A 19,026-nucleotide genomic window follows, 5' to 3' on the forward strand; every position below is an offset into this window, starting at 1 on the left:
TCAAATAAATAAATAAAATCTTTAAAAAAAAAAAAGAATTATATTTGCTGTGGGCTTTTTGTATATGCCTTTTATGATATTGAGGTATAATCCCTCTATCCCTACACTGTGAAGAGTTTTAATCAAGAAAGGATGCTGTACTTTGTCGATTGCTTTTTCTGCATCTATTGAGAGGATCATATGGTTCTTGTCCTTTCCTTTATTAATGTAGTGTATCACATTGACTGATTTGCAGATATGGAACCACCTTGCATCCCAGGAATAAATCCCACTTGGTTGTGGTGAATAGTCCTTTTAATGTACTGTTGGATCTTATTGGCTAGTATCTTGGTGAGAATTTTTGCATCCATATTCATCAGGGACATTGGTCTGTAGTTCTCCTTTTTGGTGGGGTGTTTGTCTGGTTTTGGGATCAAGGTAATGCTGGCCTCACAGAAAGAGTTTGGAAGTATTCCTTCCATTTCTATTTTTTTGAAACAGCTTCAAAAGAATAGGTATTCATTCTTCTTTAAATGGTCAAATTCCCCTGGAAAGTCATCTGGCCCTGGGCTCTTGTTTGTAGGGAGATTTTTTTTTTTTTTAAAGATTTTATTTATTTATGTGACAGAGAGACAGCCAGCGAGAGAGGGAACAGAGCAGGCGAGTGAGAGAGGAAGAAGCAGGCTCCCAGCAGAGGAGCCCGATGTGGGACTTGATCCCAGAACGCCGGGATCACGCCCTTAGCCGAAGGCAGACGCTTTAACGACTGCACTACCCAGGCGCCCCTGTAGGGAGATTTTTGATCACTGCTTCAATTTCCTTGCTGATTATGGTTCTATTCAGGTTTTCTATTTCTTCGTGTTTCAGTTTTGGTAGTTTATACGTCTCTAAGAAGGCATCCATTTCTTCCAGATTGCCTCATTTGTTGACATACAGTTGCTCATAAGATATTCTTATAATTGTTTGTATTTTCTTGGTGTTGGTCATGATCTCTCCTCTTTCCTTCATGATTTTATTCGTTTGGGTCCTTCTCTTTTCTTTTTGATGAGTCTGGCCAGGAATTTATCATCAGTCTTATTCTTTCAAAGAATCAGCTCCTAGTTTTATTGATCTGTTCTGTTCTTTTGGTTTCTATTTCATTGATTTCTGCCCTAATCTTTATTAATTCTCTTCTCCAGCTGGGTTTAGGCTTTATTTGCTGTTCTTTCTCCAGCTCGTTAGGTGTAAGGTTAAGTTATATATTTATGACCTTTCTTGTTTCTCAAGAAAGGCTTGTATTGCTATATACTTCCCTCTTAGGACTGCCTTTGCTGCATCCCAAAGGTCTTGAACAATTGTGTTTTCATTTTCATTTGTTTCCATGAATTTGTTTAATTCTTCTTTAATTTCCTGGTTGACCCATTCATTTTTTTAGTAGGATGTTCTTTAGTCCCCATGTATTTGAGTTCTTTCCAAATTACCTCTTGTGATTGTGTTCCAGTTTCAAAGCATTGTAGTCTGAAAATATGTAGGGAATGATCCCAGTCTTTTGGTACTGGTTGAGCCCTGAATTGTGAGCCTAGTATGTGATCTATTCTGGAGAATGTTCCAGAGAACATTGTGTATCCTGTTGCTTTAGGATGGAATGCTCTGAATATATCCGTGAAGTCCATCTGGTCCAGTGTGTCATTTAAAGCCCTTGCCTCAAGACGAAACCAGAGAGAGAGAGACGAACCATAAGAGTCTCTTAATCATAGGAAACAAACTGAGGGTTGCTGGAGGGGAGGGGGTGGTGGGGTAAATAGTTGATGGACATTGGGAAGGGTATATGTTGTAATGAGCACTGGGTATAAGACTGATGAATCACAGACCTCTACCCCGTAACAAATAATACATTATATGTTAATAAAAAAATAAGTTAAAATAAATAAAAAATAAAGCCCATGCTTCCTTGTTGATCTTCTGCTTAGATGATCTGTCCATTGCAGTGAGTGGGGTGTTAAAGTCCCCTATTGTTGTATTATTATCAATACGTTTCTTTAATTTCTTATTATTTTGTTATTAATTGGTTTATATAATTGGCTGCTCCCATGACATAAATATTTACAATTGTTAGATCTTCTTATTGAATAGACTCTTTAATTATGATGCAGTGTCCTTCCTCATCGCTTATTACAACCTTTGTTTTAAAATCTAATTTGTCTGATATAAGGATTGCCACCCCAGCTTTCTTTTGATGTCCATTAGCATGATAAATGGTTTTCCCACCCCCTCACTTTCAATCTGGAGGTGTCTTTGGGTCTAAAATGAATCTCTTGCAGATAGCATATCAATGGGTCTTGCTTTTTTATCCAGTTTGATACCCTGTGTCTTTTGATTGGGGCATTTAGCCCATTTACACTGAGTAACTATTGAAAGATATGTATTTAGTGCCATTGTATTACCTGTAAAGTCACTGTTTCTGTATATTATCTCTGTTCCTCTCTGGTCTGTTACTTTGGGGCTCTCTCTTTGCTTAAAGGATCCCCTTTTAATATTTCTTTAAATTTTTTCTTAACGATTTTATTCATTTATTTGAGAGAGAGCAAGCACGAGCAGGGGGGAGGGGCAGAGGAAGAGAGAGAAGCAGACTCCCCGCTAAGCAGGGTGCCCAACGCGGGACTTAATCCCAGGACCCCGGGATCATGGCCCTAGCCGAAAGTAGACGCTGAACCAACTGAGCCACCCAGGTGCACCTCCTCTTTAATATTTCTTGCAGGGCTGGTTTAGTGATCACAAATTCTTTCAGTTTCTGTTTGTCCTGGAAACTCTTTATCTCTCCTTCTATTCTGAATGACAGCCTTGCTGGATGAAGTATTCTTGGCTGCATAGTTTTCTCATTTAACACCTTGATTCTGAGACCACATACTGTCCCACCTAGGATTCTGCCCTGCTTCACCACCTGAGGGCCTTTCAGGCCAGGACGACCCTCACCGAGGCAGACTTCTAAAAGTTCTGAGTTTGCACTCTGTTGCTCTGTCATCTTTGGGTAGCCAGCTTATGGAGTCTCCCTCTCCCCCCACCCAACGGTTTATCTTCCAATATATCGCCTCAGATTCCTTCTCCACACTTCCTACCTTGCAGAAAGTGGCTGCTTTTCTAATTCTAGAGTTGCAGTGGTTCTTTTCTTAGGTCTCCGGTGGAGTTTGCTGGTGTTCTGAATGATTTGACAGTTACCTAGCTGAATTCCTGGGACCAGACGAAACTAAGGTCTCCTCCTCCACCACCTCGGACTCCTCTGCCGCCTATATCCTCTGTCATCTCCATTTTGCTATGGAGCTCATTCTGTAAATTTTTTTAAAAGTTCAGTTAATGTATTTTTGATTCTGAAGTTACAGTTTGGCTCTTCTTTGTATCTTATTTTTCTTTGAAACAACTTTCTATTTTTCCATTTTTTTCCCATGAGTATTCACAGTTGCTGGTTGAGGCACTTGTATAAGAGCTGCTTTAAAATCTGAGATCATTTTAACATCTGTGTCCTCTTGATATTGACTTCTGTTGTTTGCCTTTTCTTTTGCCTGTTGAAACTTTTCCAGTTCTTCACATGCCTAGTAATTTTGGATTGTATTCCTGGGCATTTTTAATGTTATGATTCCTTGCTCTTATTTAAATCCTGTCGAGAAAATGGTGCTATTTTGATTTTAGAAGGCAAACAGCCGCCTTAAGTTCATGCCTCAGCTTCAGCCTGCCACCTTTGTGCTAGATTTGGTAATATGGAGGGCACTGGTTCCAAAGTAGTTACGTTTTCAAAGCCTTTGTGGTGCTGTTCCGACCTTTCTCGTGTGTGCCACCCTGAGGCTTGGATGGCTGTGTGTTTAGTTCTCGATATTTTTTGTATCCCGACTGGGATCAAATCCACAAAGGCACAGATCAAGGAGTGAGCTCAGGACTTCATAAACAGCTTTAAGATTTTTCTGAATTCCCCCCTCTTTGTGATTTCTCTGGTGCTTTGCTTTCCTAGGATTTGCCTTTTTGGTTCTGTAGTCAGAAAGCTGGAGATTCAGGGGCACCTGGGTGGCTCAGTCATTAAGCGTCTGCCTTCGGCTCGGGGCATGATCTCAGGGTCCTGGGATCAAGCCCCACGTCGGGCTCCCTGCTCCTCTGGGAGCCTGCTTCTTCCTCTCCCACTCCCCCTGCTTGTGTTCCCTCTCTCGCTGGCTGTTTCTCTCTGTCAAATAAATAAATATAATCTTGAAAAAAAAAAAAGCTGGAGATTCAGTTACCCTACTCTATGCTGTGCATTTCCTTGACTGTGCATGTGTCTGGGACCATAGGAAACAAAAACAAGACAGAGTTAGGCGCTGTCCTCTGGGATCATAGTCATACTTGTTGAAGAAGAAGGGTCCCCTCAGATGAACAAAACTCTATAGGTCCCTCTTGCTTCTACTCTCATTGCAGCCCCTTTGGGATTGCCTCAGGTTTAGAGGGCAAGAGAATAGGAAGAAAAAGAGAAAAGAGGAAAAGGGATTTCCATACTATCTCTGAGCATTAGGACTTCTGTCTCCTGTTCCTTGAGTGAGAACAAAAGGGCTTCTCCTGGAACTGTCTGTCCTTGCTGCCACTCTTGGGTTTTAAGCTGCACTGCATTCAGGTTTGGGTATTCAAGAGGGGCAAAAATAAATATGTTCACAATGATCTGGTGATACTCAGATTCCAGTCTTCTTTCCCAGTCATCCTGTAACTATTTACTTTTCAGCCCTCAAATATTTGCCCCATGTATCCTGTCCACATTTTATAGTTGCCCCCATTGGGAGAGACAGGGCAAAGTGTGTGTGTGTTCTATCTTCCATAGAACCAGGACCCTTCCCACCTCCTTCCTAACCTCTACTCTGGATTGCTTCTCATCCTTCTCATCCTTCAGGAAAGATGGGGTGATAGCTACTGTGATGGAAACATTGATAGCTTGTTCTCACTAGTATATTTATGTATACTTCAGGATCTCGGGGCTACCACTGCCAAGGGATAGTGCTTTGTCTTTATTCTCTTTGGTATTTGGGTGTCAAAAGCTGGTGGGCACTGAAACCAGATGGTAGTTGTTATATAAAATTAATAGTCCATTGCAGCCTGAGGTACATTTTAGATTTGTTTGTAGGGAGTCTGTCGTTTTGCATTTGTGCTTACTGTAGGGTAATCATGCTGTCTTATCATACTCTCCTAGGTTTCCCCAAAGGACCAGCCAAAACGTCACTTCAAGTCCTACATATGAAAGTGTAAGTAATGAAACCCTTCCTGGGCAGCACACCCAGCAGCAGATTATCATGGCTGAGAAGGAATTCCTGGTCATTAAATCTCATGTTCTGTTCAATGTTCTGTTATATGTTCTATAACGTGTTGATACAGCCCTTGTTAGGACCTCTCTTTATCTTTTTTAGTCTTTCAAAATAGACAAGTTGAATCTTACTTCTATTAGAAAAATGGTTATGGATTAAAATTCCTTTAGTGTTGTTTATAGTAGCTGTCTCTTCCTCTTCTTTCCTTCCATCCTTTTTGATGGGCTTCATACAGGCTCTTATTCCTCCCGCTGTGCTGGTATCGCTCTTGTCATGTTCTCCAGTGACCTCCATTATTACCAAATCTAGTACTGCAATTTTCAGTCCTCATCTTACCTGATTTATCAGCAGCAGGTGACAGAATCACTCACTTCCTCCTTTTTTGCACATGTGACTCTCAGACACCACTCACTCTTGTTCTCTTAATTCCACTTCTCTATCTCCTTTTCTGGCCCCCCACTCCTCTAACGCCTTCCAGTATTGCAGACCCCAGGGATTAGGCTTCAGCCTTCTCTTTCCACATTCATTCTTCCAGTCTTTTGGTCTCATATCTTAAAATACCATTCAGACTCTGACAACCTACAATTGGTATCTCCAGCCCAAACCCCTTCCCTAAACTCAGAACTCGCAAATCCACCTTCCGAGTAATCTCTTTTTGCGTTTCAGTCCTGGCTCTCCGCTTGCCCTTCCTGCAGGCTTCCCCGGCCTCACTATTTCAGTTGCTTAAGTTAAAACCTTGGACAACAGTGCTTTACCTCTGCCTTTTCACCTTTTCCCTTCACAGCATGCCTATTATCTAGCCACTTCTCACCGCCTCCACCTCTGCATCCCAGTCCAAAACATCAGATGGATACCCTGAGGAGGTACCCGGCTTCAGTCTTCACCTCCCTCCCCACCCCCATCCCTATCATACAATCTATTCTCAAACCAGAGCAGTCTTGGGAGGAGGGGGGAGAAAAAAGTAAAGTCATACATTACTTAACTGCTCTAAACCCACCTATGATTTTCTTCTTCTGTTTCACTCGGTAAAAACCTGAAATGCTGATCTCACCTTTCCCATTACCTCTCTAACCTCACCTCTCTTCCTTGGCTCACTCTCCTCTAGCCACACTGGTCTCCTCTGCTTCAGAGATGACCTTGTGCCCCCTCAGGTATTCCCAGCACCCACCTCAGTCAGGGCTCTGCTCAAATGTCCCTAATGGCGAGGCATTCCCTGACCACTGCTATCACAGCAACAGCCCACCCCGTCTACCCCAGCCTGCCTTCTCATTGTTACCCTGTTTTTTGTTTGTTTGGTTTGGTTTTTCTTTTTTTTTAGAGTACTTGTTATTGGACATCTGTTTACCTTTGTTGATTGTCTGCTTTAAGGGTGCAGGGATTTGGTCTCTTTTATTTATAGTGCCTGGCATCCAGTAGGAGCCCAGGACATATTTGTGAAATGAATGAGGACGTTTACAAGAAGAAAGATATTTCTAAGATTTTAATCTTTATCAGTCCTAATTCGATGCCATCACCTTATGCCCTTCTGTAGGGTTAAGATTAATTTTTCTGTTTGAGGCTGAGATTTTTTTAGTCAATGGGAAACAACAGAATCTAGATGAGCCATACATTTCTGCTTTTTTTTTTAAGCAACATGTTAATTTTACATTTTATATGGGAAATGAGGTACAATGGGCATGGAACCAGAGAGAACAGTAGTTAAGTATTATTACCTAAAAAAGTAAGAGTTCATAATTTCTAATTCTTGTCCAATTGGGAGTATATGGTTCTTGGAGTAGTGCCACTTAGAAGCCTGGGAATCTAAATAACAAAAGCTTAATGTAGAATGTTTATTTGAACATTGTGCTATGCTTTCTTCAGTTTCCAGAATATTCAAATTCAGTACTACAGCCAGTCAGTCTGCAGAGCATTCCGGCAACACCATCAAGCCAGAGACTACCTTCCCTGCCCAGCAATCATCCAGGTACTTGAGACCTATTATTTGCATTGATTAAGGAAACTGGTGAGAATATAGGAGTCCACCAGAGATTTACTTCTGATCCAAAATAGGTATATAGAGAGGAAAAATGAGGACTTTATGTGCCTTTTTAAACCCCATGAAGTAAATTCATGGCAGATACCCATGACTGACGTTAGATTATAAAAATGCTTATATTGCGCTGAATGTTGTATTTGGAATGCTGAGGTAAATGAACCTTTAGCTGACGTTTGGAAGTCCTGTTGTATATAGATTTGTTGCATGTGGGAGTAGCATTAGAATACCAGTTGTATTTATTTCGGGTTGTCAAGGTTTCTTAGGGTCTTATGTTTGAAGTCTGAATCATAAAGAGAATATTAATTGTCCATGTGTTCTTGAAAAGCACAATGTGTGTTCACTGGTTGGGTTTTTTGTGTTTTGTTCTGGTTTTTTTTGTTTTGTTTTTGCCTAAAGCAATGCCAAAGAATGATCTCCAGCCACCCAATTACTACGAGGTAATGGAGTTTGATCCCTTAGCTCCTGCTGTCGCTACAGAGTAAGTCATTTACAACATGATTAATTTATTTTTTGTCTTGGTTCCCTTTGGTAACACAGCTAAAAGGGCTTGGTTATACATTTAACTTTGTTTAGGTCTTGGCAGAAATTGATGACCTTATTAAAAATGACTTATGAGGTTTTATGCAGGCTGTTGCTCTTAATGGTCTTATTGTGCTCGGCCTTATGACTAAAAAATAAAGATGCTGGGGCTGCACATTAAGAAATAACTGGAACCATCGTGTACATTAACGGGTTCCTCATAGGTGCCTTGGGAGAAAGTCAGGTTCTCTCCAGCCTGCAAAGGGCACTATATTCACTGATTGGTGACATAAGTAATACCACATTGATGGATTAACTGTTCTTTAACTTACACTAATCACAAAAAAACACACTTGTTTTTAGTCTTCACTCTATATGTCAACTTAAAAAGTATTAATAAAGCATTAGTGTAAACATGTCTTAACTTGGAAGTCCTTAGAGCATTATTTTATGATTTCATATTGGTCAAGTGCATATAAATACTTATACAACAACAGGCTTATTAGAGCTTTAATATACTTTGATGATTACCCCCAGAATTGTTAAAAAGGATTAAAGCAAGTTTATAGAAACCACTGTTTGGAAATGGGCAGCCTTTAGGCAGTATCTTGCTTACAGCTGTGTTTTGTTTGACCTATATGGAATTTAAACCATGCATTTAAAAATTGCCAAAAATTAAAAACTGGGATATTATAAAAAAATATATATGTAAATCTGGACTTCTGGATTCCTTTGATACTGTGGCAATGCCAGGCCTACAGTTTTACATGTTAGCACTACGTTAGGACTGAGTAGTAGCTGCCTCATTAAGACAAGGTATGCTCTGCAGTTCACCAGGCCCCAGCTGGCCCTCTTTGTCCATTTATTTGCTCGGCCTGGCATGTATTAAGCATTTGAGGTTTTGAACCCTGGTTTTAAACCACTAACAGAGTGATCCATTTTGAGATAATTTATGAATTTTAACAGACTTAAGAGTTCATTAAATATTTTTTCCCTAATGTAGGATTACAAAATTTCCCTAGGTCATTCTGCTTGAATAAAGTATCACTGAATATAATAGTGGCTTAGGAAATTAGAACTCAAATAGCATCCAAAGAGGACATAGAGTTGATTATATTGCAGTTAATTAGGAAACTTTAAGTAGATATGACCGTGCAGCAGCTATTAAATGTGAGAGAGATAGTAGAGGAACTGGAGAGGTGGAGCTTTGGAATTCTTTACCATTGTGGTTCTTACTTTCTGAGGGGTAGGGTGTCTCATTCCTTTGAAATTCACCTTAGGAACTTCTCCCTAAGGAAAACCTCAAAGTCTTAATAGGAAACGTTCTGGAATTTTCACATCACTAGTTGTCCCTGATCCCTAAAGAATTTCTGTTCTAGTAGTATGAGTACAATATTCATGAAGTTGTATACATACATGTACACGATTCATTTGGCAGATGCTTGAACACTATGTGCCAGGAACACTACGTTCCACTTTGTGGAAACACAATATGACCAGTGCCTAATTTATGTTGAACAAGAGACATCCTCCAAATCTAGTGTGGCCAAAGAAATCATGGAGCACATGTGTGGCTCAGTCGGTTAAGTGTCCAACTCTTGATCTCAGGGTCATTAGTTCAAGCCCCATGTTGGGCTCCATGCTGGGCATGGAGCCTACTCAAAAAAAAAAAAAAAAAAAGAAATCAGGCAGACATATATTTACAGTTTGTGTTAATGGTATGAAAGAACATGGTGATTTGAAAGTTTATAACAGGTAGGTCTATAACAGGTAAAACTAATTTAAATGAGGGCTAGAGAAAGTTTGAGGAAGTGACATTGAGGTTGAGACCTGCAATTATTAGCCAGGTGGCAAGTTTGGAAATCAGTGTTGTAGGGCCAGGGAACAACAGGTACAAAGACTCTTAAGTAGAGAGAATTTGGGCACATACAAGGAAATGGAACATCCAAGGCCAAGAGCAAAGAGATCAACAGGGAACCTATTATTAGCAGATGTGAAAATAGCAGTTTGGAAACCAGAAGAAGGGAGTGCACAACTGTGATTAACCATCAAAGAGGACATGACCACTGAAAACTAGTTAATGAATTAAGTAGAAGGAAATCCTTGATGTAAAAGCTGTTTTGCTGGATTGATGGGGACAGAAGCCAGATTTTAGTGTGTTAAAGAGAAGAGGAAGTATAGAGATGATCAGTGTAGATGACACTAGAAACTTCCACATGAAGGGATGGTGGAAAGTGGCTTGGTAGCTACAGGTTACTGAGATGATCACTCCAAGTAGACATGGGATTGAGGACTGCGCTGTTATAGAAAAGGGAGATGCTGGAGCATCTGTGAATGCTGACCCGTAGGATCTCATAGACAGGGAGGCCAGAGGTTCAAAAAGGGGGAGGACTAAATGAGGAACATGTTTGAGAAGCCCGGTGTAGGTAGGATCACAGAAGCAGATGGTAGTATAGATGAAGAGAGACTTGAAGATTCGGTGATAAGGAGATGAGGAAGTTTCCATACCAAGGCATTTAATTTATTTATAAGTGAAGTTTCTGGCCAAGAGTGATAAGAGGAGGGAGTCCAGAGATTTGAGGAGTGAAAGAAGTTGAAATAGCTTTGTGGAAACACATTAAAATTTTTGGACCATCTTGGGGCCTTGTGACATTGGTGAACATGGCTTCATACTGCTATGATTTTTTTGTAAGATTTTTTTCCCCAGCCATGTTTTGCTATACTGTATCTATGTTGTATGTAGGTTTAGATGTTTTCTTAGCTACAGACCTATGTAAGATATATATGAAGAACTGAATGGTGCCATAAAGTTACTATAAATGAGGTACAGAGATGACAATTATAAGCTGAAGGGAGCTCAGGAGTTTCGACTGTAATAACATAGGTTAAAAAGATAGAATGTTAGCATTTTTAAATGTTTTGAAACCTAGAAAAACTGAACAATTTTTGTTTTTTTTTTGTAAAGCAGGAAGAAAACTGTCCAAATTTGAGCCACATTTTTCATTAAGTCACAAGTAAAATGAATTGGTTATATGAGATACATATTTATAAGATGCGTGGGAATTACATTAGGCTCTAAGAAAGCTGTAATGTAAGCTTCAAGGGCAGAGATCTGTTTTTATTCACTGATACAGCCTGAATACCTAAAATGACACCAGATTTTTAGTTAAGGTGTTGGTAGTTAAAAGACAAAATAGTACTTTGATATATAATAACCCTCTTGCCATGATGGTTTGTTTGTTTCAGAGCTGTTTATGAAGAAATTGATGTTCATCACCAGAAAGGAGCTCAAAGTCATAGCGACTGTTGAGGTAGACTTCAACTTATACAACTTACATTCCCCATTCTGTAGAATTCCAGTGTATTGTCACTTTCTGTTTTTAGTATTTACATTTTATAAAGGCCATTTGAGTCTGACACTTCTTGAGTGAAATCTTAGTCCAAAAGTTTCTCCTAATTACTCAAATTGTAATGAAATATCTTTGTGAGCTTATTAGCTAAAATAATGAATCTTTGGAATGTCAAAGTTGGTTTATGGTATAGAAAATGATGATCAATAGAAACTTCTTAGCACTGAAATAGACATTTATCTTTTATATAAAGTTAATACCTATTGACTGACTGGTAAAACCCACTCATTGTTCATCCAGATTGGCCTGGATTCTTCCTATTTGCTGTATTAGTCATCCCATTTTATTTACTAATGCATGGCCACCAGTAACCCATTAACCTTATTTANNCCCTACACCCGCCCCCGTGGAAGTAGTACATTCCCACCTTTCTGCATTAGATTGTGACTCTCTCGTTATCCAGGAATGGGGAAAGAAAAGGAAAGGATGCAGGGTGGCTATATTCTCTTTATTCTAGGTGAAAGTGGCTGACCAGCTAACTACATTAGCGGTGCCAACTCTCTAAAAGGTAGACCCTGTGCAGCTTTGAGGCGCAGAAGACAAGACCTACCAGCACATCAGAAGCTTGGTGTGGAACATTTCTCCTCTGTAATAATGAAGCTTCACAGAAGAGTAACAGTTCCAGAGGAACATTTATGCTTCCGGGCCACAATTTAAACTATCTATCTCAAAAGAACTTGGTTGTAACATATATTCACTTAAAACTTCAGAAGAAAAAATCCATTGTACTGAGGCCAATTAGTTTAATGATAGCATCTTAGGTTTCACAGGGCTTCCTACCTTTAGAAAAGAAATCCTCACACAGCTGTGATAAGAGTAGATGAAGATTATTTTATTACAAAATAATTACGAAGACTATTGAGTGCCTTCATTTAACTAAGTTGAATGTAAAAGTCAATTTGTACTTTTTTATAAATAATACTTGTTTAGAATTATGACTTGTAAAAGACTTCATGATTGTAGTTTATATTTCAGGTACCTTGAAGAGGCCACTGGACTCTATTAATAAAGTTGCCTTTAAATATGATTCTTTATAATACTAGATGATCTTTTTTCTCCCCTTTTTACTGTAATATTTCTATTTGGAACAAACACTACTAGAAAACATTCAGAATAAATTATGCATTCATTTATGTCATAAATTACAATGACAAATTACTATTAAAACAATTTAATAAATCTTTTTTATTACAGTTTGTTCAGAGAACTTCTGATGTGAATCTTCACAATTCCACACTTACATTTTAACATTCAGGGACTTGAACTATCACAGGAAATGCTATAATACTAGTAAACATATTTGTGCATTTTATTTCATTTTCATGATGCCAAAATTTCAAAATATTACTCAGAATATAAAATAGCCCTAGAGCCTAAAGTAAAAATAGAGTCAAATCTGAAGTCAGAATGTAATCTCTGGGAAAGCTGTTAGGGCTCAGTGATTCTTCTTCCGTTTTGAGCTTTTAAAGTAGTGACTATTCACAATAAAAGAAAGTAGTAACCAACTATTTTAGAAATAATAAAAATGGGCAGAAGTTATGACCTGGAGCCTAGAACAGATAACCCTGGGAATAATAAAAATATTCACTGCTACAAGTATGAAGGGCTAATAATCTGTAAGGGGAGCAAATAGAATTAAATTGAACCATCAAGTCCATGCCTACATATTTAAGAAACAGCAGTTTCTTTTATTATTACTTATCAGTATTACTTACATTACTCTATGGTTTTGAACAGTCACACATTCTAAATAGGCATGTGGATTCTTTATAATAGAAACCGTTCAATTTTAGGTAGGGTAAATTAGTTGGAAAAAAAAAACAGCATTAAATAATATTTAAAATACCTTCACAGTACTGTAGAATACTTCTCCCCTGAGAAGACTAGACACATGATTTTTCAAAAATCACAAATCTGATGCAGGACTTAGGTGCTGACTTCAATTATAGCCTGGAACCGGCAACTGCTGCCCCTCCTTTGCTTCAAAAAATGTATAAGAAAGAGTGATGAGATCAACATTCACCATTCTTGGATCTTCAGCAAATTCAGGATCAATGTAGAAAAACACTGGCATATCTACTTCCTCTTGTGGATTAAGCCTTTGTTCCTCAAAACAGAAGCACTAGAAGTTATAGAAAGGTATTTGTTTAGTTTCTGTTAGACTAGAAATATTAATAATGGTCCATTTCTTATATTTAGTAAGCATACTACAATTAAATATTATAAAAATATAACTAAATATAATCTTAAGTTCTGTGACAGAATGACAGTATCTTTGATTTTTGCTTTAAATTGAGACTCAATGGGCTCCCCCTGCTCAGTGTGGAGTCTGCTTCTCCCTCTGCTCCTCCTCCCCATTTCTGAGCATGCACGTGTGCTCTCTCTCACTCATAAATAACATCTTAAAAAATTTAAAAAAAAATTGAGATGCAACAAATTTTGGGGGGGGAGGGGCACACAGAGAGTGGGGGAGAGACTCTGAAGCAGACTCCCAGCTGAGCACAAAGCCCGCTGCCAGGCTCGATCCCATGACCCTGAGATCATGATCTGAGCCAAAATCAAGACTCTCAATGCTTAACCAACTGAGCCACCCAGGCACCCTGTTCCTCTTCTAATTTTAAAAGCAGATACCCATTTGGTTCATCTCAACCTCTGCATAGCTGTTACAAGCAATGGAAAAAAAGTCTGATGTTTAGAAGAAATGAAATTTTCAGAAATTAGTTTCTACTAAACACTGCAGTAAGTTTAGTACTAAAGTTTACATATATAAGCTGTACCTGTATTTTATTGAAATACTGTCCAGCTTCAAACGGTACAACATTGTATGTAGAAATTCCAATTACTGGTTTGTCTGTAGGATTCTTAGCTTTATAAAACGCCAGTGCAGTCTCTCCTGGCACTACCTGTTTTAAGGAAATACACATTATCAATACTTCAAATCTCACAGCTCACCCTTTCCCTACTAAATTAGTCATATTATTTTTCCTATCTATCAGACCACAATACTTTATCTAAACTACTATTGAGGGTCAGCAAAATAAATTGTGAATACTACCCATGAATATCCAGTTTTCAAATTTTACTTGCATTGTGTCAGTGGAACCAGTGCTCTATTCATAATTGGGGATTGTCCTTTTGTATATCTGAAGTCTTCAAGCAATAATCTGCAAATTAAATTATTTAAAATGTTCAAGGAGAGCCAAGCCTATCAGAGCCCAAGCCTGACTTAACACTTATACCTAAATATCCTATGACTAAGATTCTTTTTAAGAGGTTACCAACTAGAGTAAATTAAACTTAAAACCAGCATAAAACTGAACAGAACTTTTATTTAACCAAAAAGCATGAATACTCTTTTGGAGAGAACACATTTTTAAAACTTCCAAGGCTTTAAAAAAAAAAAAAAAGGTTTCCAAAGGATTCTGTCATTTGTACCAATTCAGCCACTAATATCTTGTACACTATGTGATTAGAATATTAAAAATCATAACCTATAAAACCCTTACTCATTCAAGAGATTCAGTAATGTTTAGTAACCTGGGGGGGACACCAATATTTATAAGGGCCTTCCAGTAAGAGTCACAATGAAACTTTTCTGGCTATTCCTCAGCTCATGAAATAATTTCAATTAAATCCTCTAGGATTCCAGTTAGTCAAGATTTTAGGAAACTTTTAAGGTACAGCTTTTCTGAAGTAGAACATGACTATTAATATGATTACTTCAAAGAATCTCAATTTTCTTTTTTTTGAGATGGATATTTTTGATATAAATCAGTAAACTACTTTTCATTGTAACCAATGATTTTCAACTTTTCCTCATCTATTATCTGAGGGAAAGTCAACTACATAGCATCAGAGAGTGAATTCTTAATATGACTCTAATAAGAACAGATGACATTTTCCATTGTTCCAACCTGACGTTTACTACAGTATCATATAACTTAAGGATACTGTTACATTAGGTATAGACCACTGTCAAAAGTGGTCTGTGAGAATAAAAGAATTACATTAATGGAGTCTTAGTATTTTGAGATTAAATTTACATGAGTGTTTCCTAAATTGTCTAACAGTTTAAGTGATGAAAGTAATTTTTACAATGAAAAAAAAAAAAAACAATCTTTTAATAACTACTTTAGTCACTTACATATATTTCTGTTTGCTGCGGTCTAAAATTCCACTGGAGACTTGCATGCACATCTGCATTAAAGGTGACTTTAATAATTCGATCCTTAACAGGCACCATGTTTTCAATCTGGTCTGATGCATGACCTGCTACTGCTGATCCTCCAAGACCAGTAGTCTAGGTATTAAAGATATTAAGAATATTACAGGATAATATGTAAAACAATACTTTCAGGTGATGATTTATTGGATAAAAACAAACCTTAATAATCTACTGGAAGCCCAGTTTATATACTGTCACTGACCACTTCCTATTAATGTGTCAATGGCTTGACCACCTTTGGGGTGTCAAGGGCCTATATTTGTTAGAATCACTTACATTTTTTCAGTAATCACTTGGTTATTGGACATAGTAAAAAATGAGTCATTTGAGAGAAAGCAGACTCCACACTGATAATATATAGCTCAGAATTTTAGCTTAACTTTCCATTAAACATATTTCTACTTATTGCCAGTGTTTCATATACACTAGTCATTAATAGAAGTAAAAATTACCCATGACCTTATTATTTCAATGAAACTAATTAATTCCATTATCCACAGTCCTCTCTGATCCTTTTCTGTATCATAACTTTTATAGCATAGATTAGTTTGTAGTTTCACTTCTGTATTCTGCTTTTCTCAAGCATCATAGGTATTTTTCCATGTTGGTAAACGTTTTGTAACTGTTTTTCTGTTCTTTGTATAGTACAGCTTTTATAAATATCATTGGTTAATCAGAAAAACTGATCCCTTTGGCAACTGAATCAATCACAAGACATCAGAGTAATCTGTGCCTGACGTTTCCTGCTTATCTTCATTGCCATTAATTATCTCCTTATCATCAGAGATGTTTAAAAAAAAATCCTTACTTCCAGGGTCATCATTCTTCTGATGCTGGAGGTTGCCAGAATTCTGGTCTCCGGATAATTAATCTGTTACTATACTAGGAAAAAAATACCATATTTGAGGCTAGGGGAAGACTCCCAGCAAAATGTAGTATTACTATCTTTCACTTATTACGCAAGTCAACTAACTGCACTCACCTGCCATGCAATGTTATTGAATTACATTATAAACCTAAAGCTGCTAGAGCAAGACTTTATCCTTGTTTAGTAAGTAAATTCTTCTGCCCAAGAGAGCTATAATGCTTAAGTTTTAAGATATAACTCCTGAAGAATTTGAGTAAATTGAATAAATATCCCTTAATGTATTCTAACAGTCTTTGAATATAGATCCTTCAAATCTGCAAACCTGATCATTAGAGAACTTAAGAACAGAAAAGGGCAATGAAAATAATGTCCTGGGCTCTAGTCTAGTTCGGCCACTAACTGGCTCCAAGAACTGAATAAATCTTACTTTTGGGGGGCTACACTTTCCATACTCATAAAATGTGAGGTCACTGTATTAAACTGTTTATATAATTCCTTATTTTTGGCTCTAAAGTTTTGTGATTCCAAAAGTGAAAAAGGGGCTCTTTTGGAAATGTCACTATGTAGCATCCAACTTGATTTAAGTTTAGGATTACAAATTACAATCTTTACTATCCTGCCCTGCATTTGCACACACATACATAAAATACTGTCATGCACTTCACTGTGAAACAGGGTTTCTCAACTTTGGCACTAAGGGGATTTCGGGTTGGATAATTCTTTGGGTTTTTCTGGATTTTTTTTGGTGGGGAGAGCGGGGAGTGTCTGTCCTGTGCAGTGTTGAATGTTCAGCAGCATCCCTAGCCTCTACCCACTAGGATATCAATAGCACCCTGCCTGCTCACCTCCCAGGTTGTGACAACCAAAAATGTCTTCAGGCATTGCTAAATATTCCCTGAATTTTCCCCTCATGGTTTGGGGAGATTTATACCTGATATTTTGGATTCCGTTTTATGATTTAACCAACTGCTAGTATGGGGATTCATGCTACGTCCAGACTGCCCTCTGATGAAAACTAATTTACATTCTATACTCATCCTCCCAAATCAAGCTACTGCATACCCCATAAATGCTAATATTTGGAGACTGAAAAGTCCTTTTGACTTCCACTGTTTTAGTCATTATGGAAAATAATGGCAAGTTAATCTCCAAAAGGAAAGGCGAAGCCGGGCATTAACAATACTGGTAGTTAACCAGTGATTTCCAAACTTTACTACACATTGGGGTCACCTGAGGAATCTTTAAAAAATTACTAATGCCTGACTCCCACTCGAAGACATTCTAATTTAATTGGTTAGGGATGTGACCTGGGTGTCAGGATTTTTAAATGCTTTCCAGATGATCCCCCTCACAACAAAGTTGGGAGAACCACTACCAAGTGAATGAAGTGAATGTAGCTCTCATGTTTCTTAAACAGAAATTCCTGGCCCTTTCCCAGACCTCCTAATCAGAATCTCTGGGGCGAGGGAGCCCTAACATGTTTATTAAAGAAGCTCCACTAGTGAACCTAATGCCTAGCCAAAGCAGCAAACTACTAAAGAATTAAGGAGAATATATGTGAAGTATGTCAAGTTTGCCTTTGTTTATGGTTCTCAAACACTAGTCTGCATCAAAATCAGCTAGGGGACTTATTAAAACACAGCTTGCTGGGCTCCTCCCCCAGAGTTTCTGATTCAATAGCTCTGGAGCTTGACCCAACAACATGCACTCAAGTTCCCAGGTGATGTGATGCTGGTTCTCCCGGGACCACACTTAAAGAGCTGCATCAGGGTTTCTGATCTGAAAGGGAGCCCTGGGTAAGCAGATTACACTTATGTATTAACAGTGGAGGGAAACCCCAAACGCCTAACTCACGCCCCTTAGTATGGTTTAAAAGTACTCCCATTTCCAGGGTTAACTTTCGCACATAAACCATACATGTTTCACAGAATGAATGTACTAATGTAATTTACATTACACTAGAAGCGAACATGTGTGTGCGCAGCCAAAGGGTAAGGCAGATTGCTGGAGAGCAAAGTACAGGCTGCGGACGTTTTCGGTGGTGTAGCTCAGAGATAGGGAATTCCACTCTACAGTGCGGTCGGTGTAAGCGCGACTACTCCAGGGGCTTAGGTTCTACTTGTAGCTTTACTACTAACTACTTGATAAGCCTGGGCAAGTACTTTTGAAAGCCTGTTTCCACTCTGGTCGTCAACCTCTGACATCCCTACAACACGACGCGGAGGAGCGATCGCTGTTCGGGGACCTGTCCTGCACCTCCGCCCCTCCTGATGACACCGCCCAGGAGGCAGCACCGGCCCCTACCTGGCAATAGAGCCGATAAAGGGGCACGGCGGCGTAGGACGCCCCCAGCATGCCCACGGCGGCGGCGGCCACGTACGTGAGGACCGTCTTGTTCCGACGCCGCCAGTCGTCCTCCTGCGCGCGTGTGAAAGGGTTCGTGCTCTTCGGCCGCCGCGGCGGCTGCACGGCCAGGTCCGGCGCCGGGTTCGGGCGTCTCCATGTCCCAAGCCGCCTCAGCCCCCTCTCAGCACTTCCTGTCCCACTCCGTCCGGTACTGAGACACGGCTCTACCCTCTCGGCAACCCTGGTCGGGGACCCAGGGTGGCTCCAGCGCCAGCCATAAAATGTAACGCGCCTGCATGCCGGACGCCAGAGCCCTCCCATAGCGCCCGGAGAGAGCTCCCGCGTCAGGGGCGAGA

General features: G+C 39.1%; 2 protein-coding genes across 4 annotated transcripts in view; one reads left to right on the forward strand and one right to left on the reverse strand.

The window, feature by feature from the left end:
* Positions 1 to 12,258, forward strand: part of TOM1L1 (target of myb1 like 1 membrane trafficking protein) — a 54,824-nt gene extending 42,566 nt beyond the window's left edge. For all 3 annotated transcript variants that reach the window (XM_008710872.2, XM_008710871.2, XM_008710870.2), the window contains 5 exons: positions 5,156 to 5,207; positions 7,128 to 7,230; positions 7,699 to 7,780; positions 11,068 to 11,132; positions 11,689 to 12,258. In XM_008710872.2, coding sequence (XP_008709094.2) covers positions 5,156 to 5,207; positions 7,128 to 7,230; positions 7,699 to 7,780; positions 11,068 to 11,131 — 301 coding nt within the window. In that variant the 3' untranslated portion in view covers position 11,132; positions 11,689 to 12,258. The remainder of the gene's footprint in view (positions 1 to 5,155; positions 5,208 to 7,127; positions 7,231 to 7,698; positions 7,781 to 11,067; positions 11,133 to 11,688) is intronic.
* A 143-nt stretch (positions 12,259 to 12,401) lies between these two features.
* LOC103681316 (cytochrome c oxidase assembly protein COX11, mitochondrial) lies at positions 12,402 to 19,019 on the reverse strand. The gene is made up of 4 exons (XM_040640854.1): positions 18,629 to 19,019; positions 15,376 to 15,531; positions 14,009 to 14,134; positions 12,402 to 13,353 (listed from the first exon to the last, which is right to left on the reverse strand). The coding sequence occupies exons 1-4, from the start codon at positions 18,989 to 18,991 to the stop codon at positions 13,171 to 13,173; spliced, it is 828 nt and encodes a 275-aa protein (XP_040496788.1). The 5' UTR covers positions 18,992 to 19,019; the 3' UTR covers positions 12,402 to 13,170.
* Between the last annotated feature and the right edge of the window lie 7 nt (positions 19,020 to 19,026).

This window comes from Ursus maritimus, unplaced genomic scaffold, assembly GCF_017311325.1.
Source record: "Ursus maritimus isolate PB19 unplaced genomic scaffold, ASM1731132v1 scaffold_24, whole genome shotgun sequence".
NCBI classification, from domain to species: domain Eukaryota; kingdom Metazoa; phylum Chordata; class Mammalia; order Carnivora; family Ursidae; genus Ursus; species Ursus maritimus.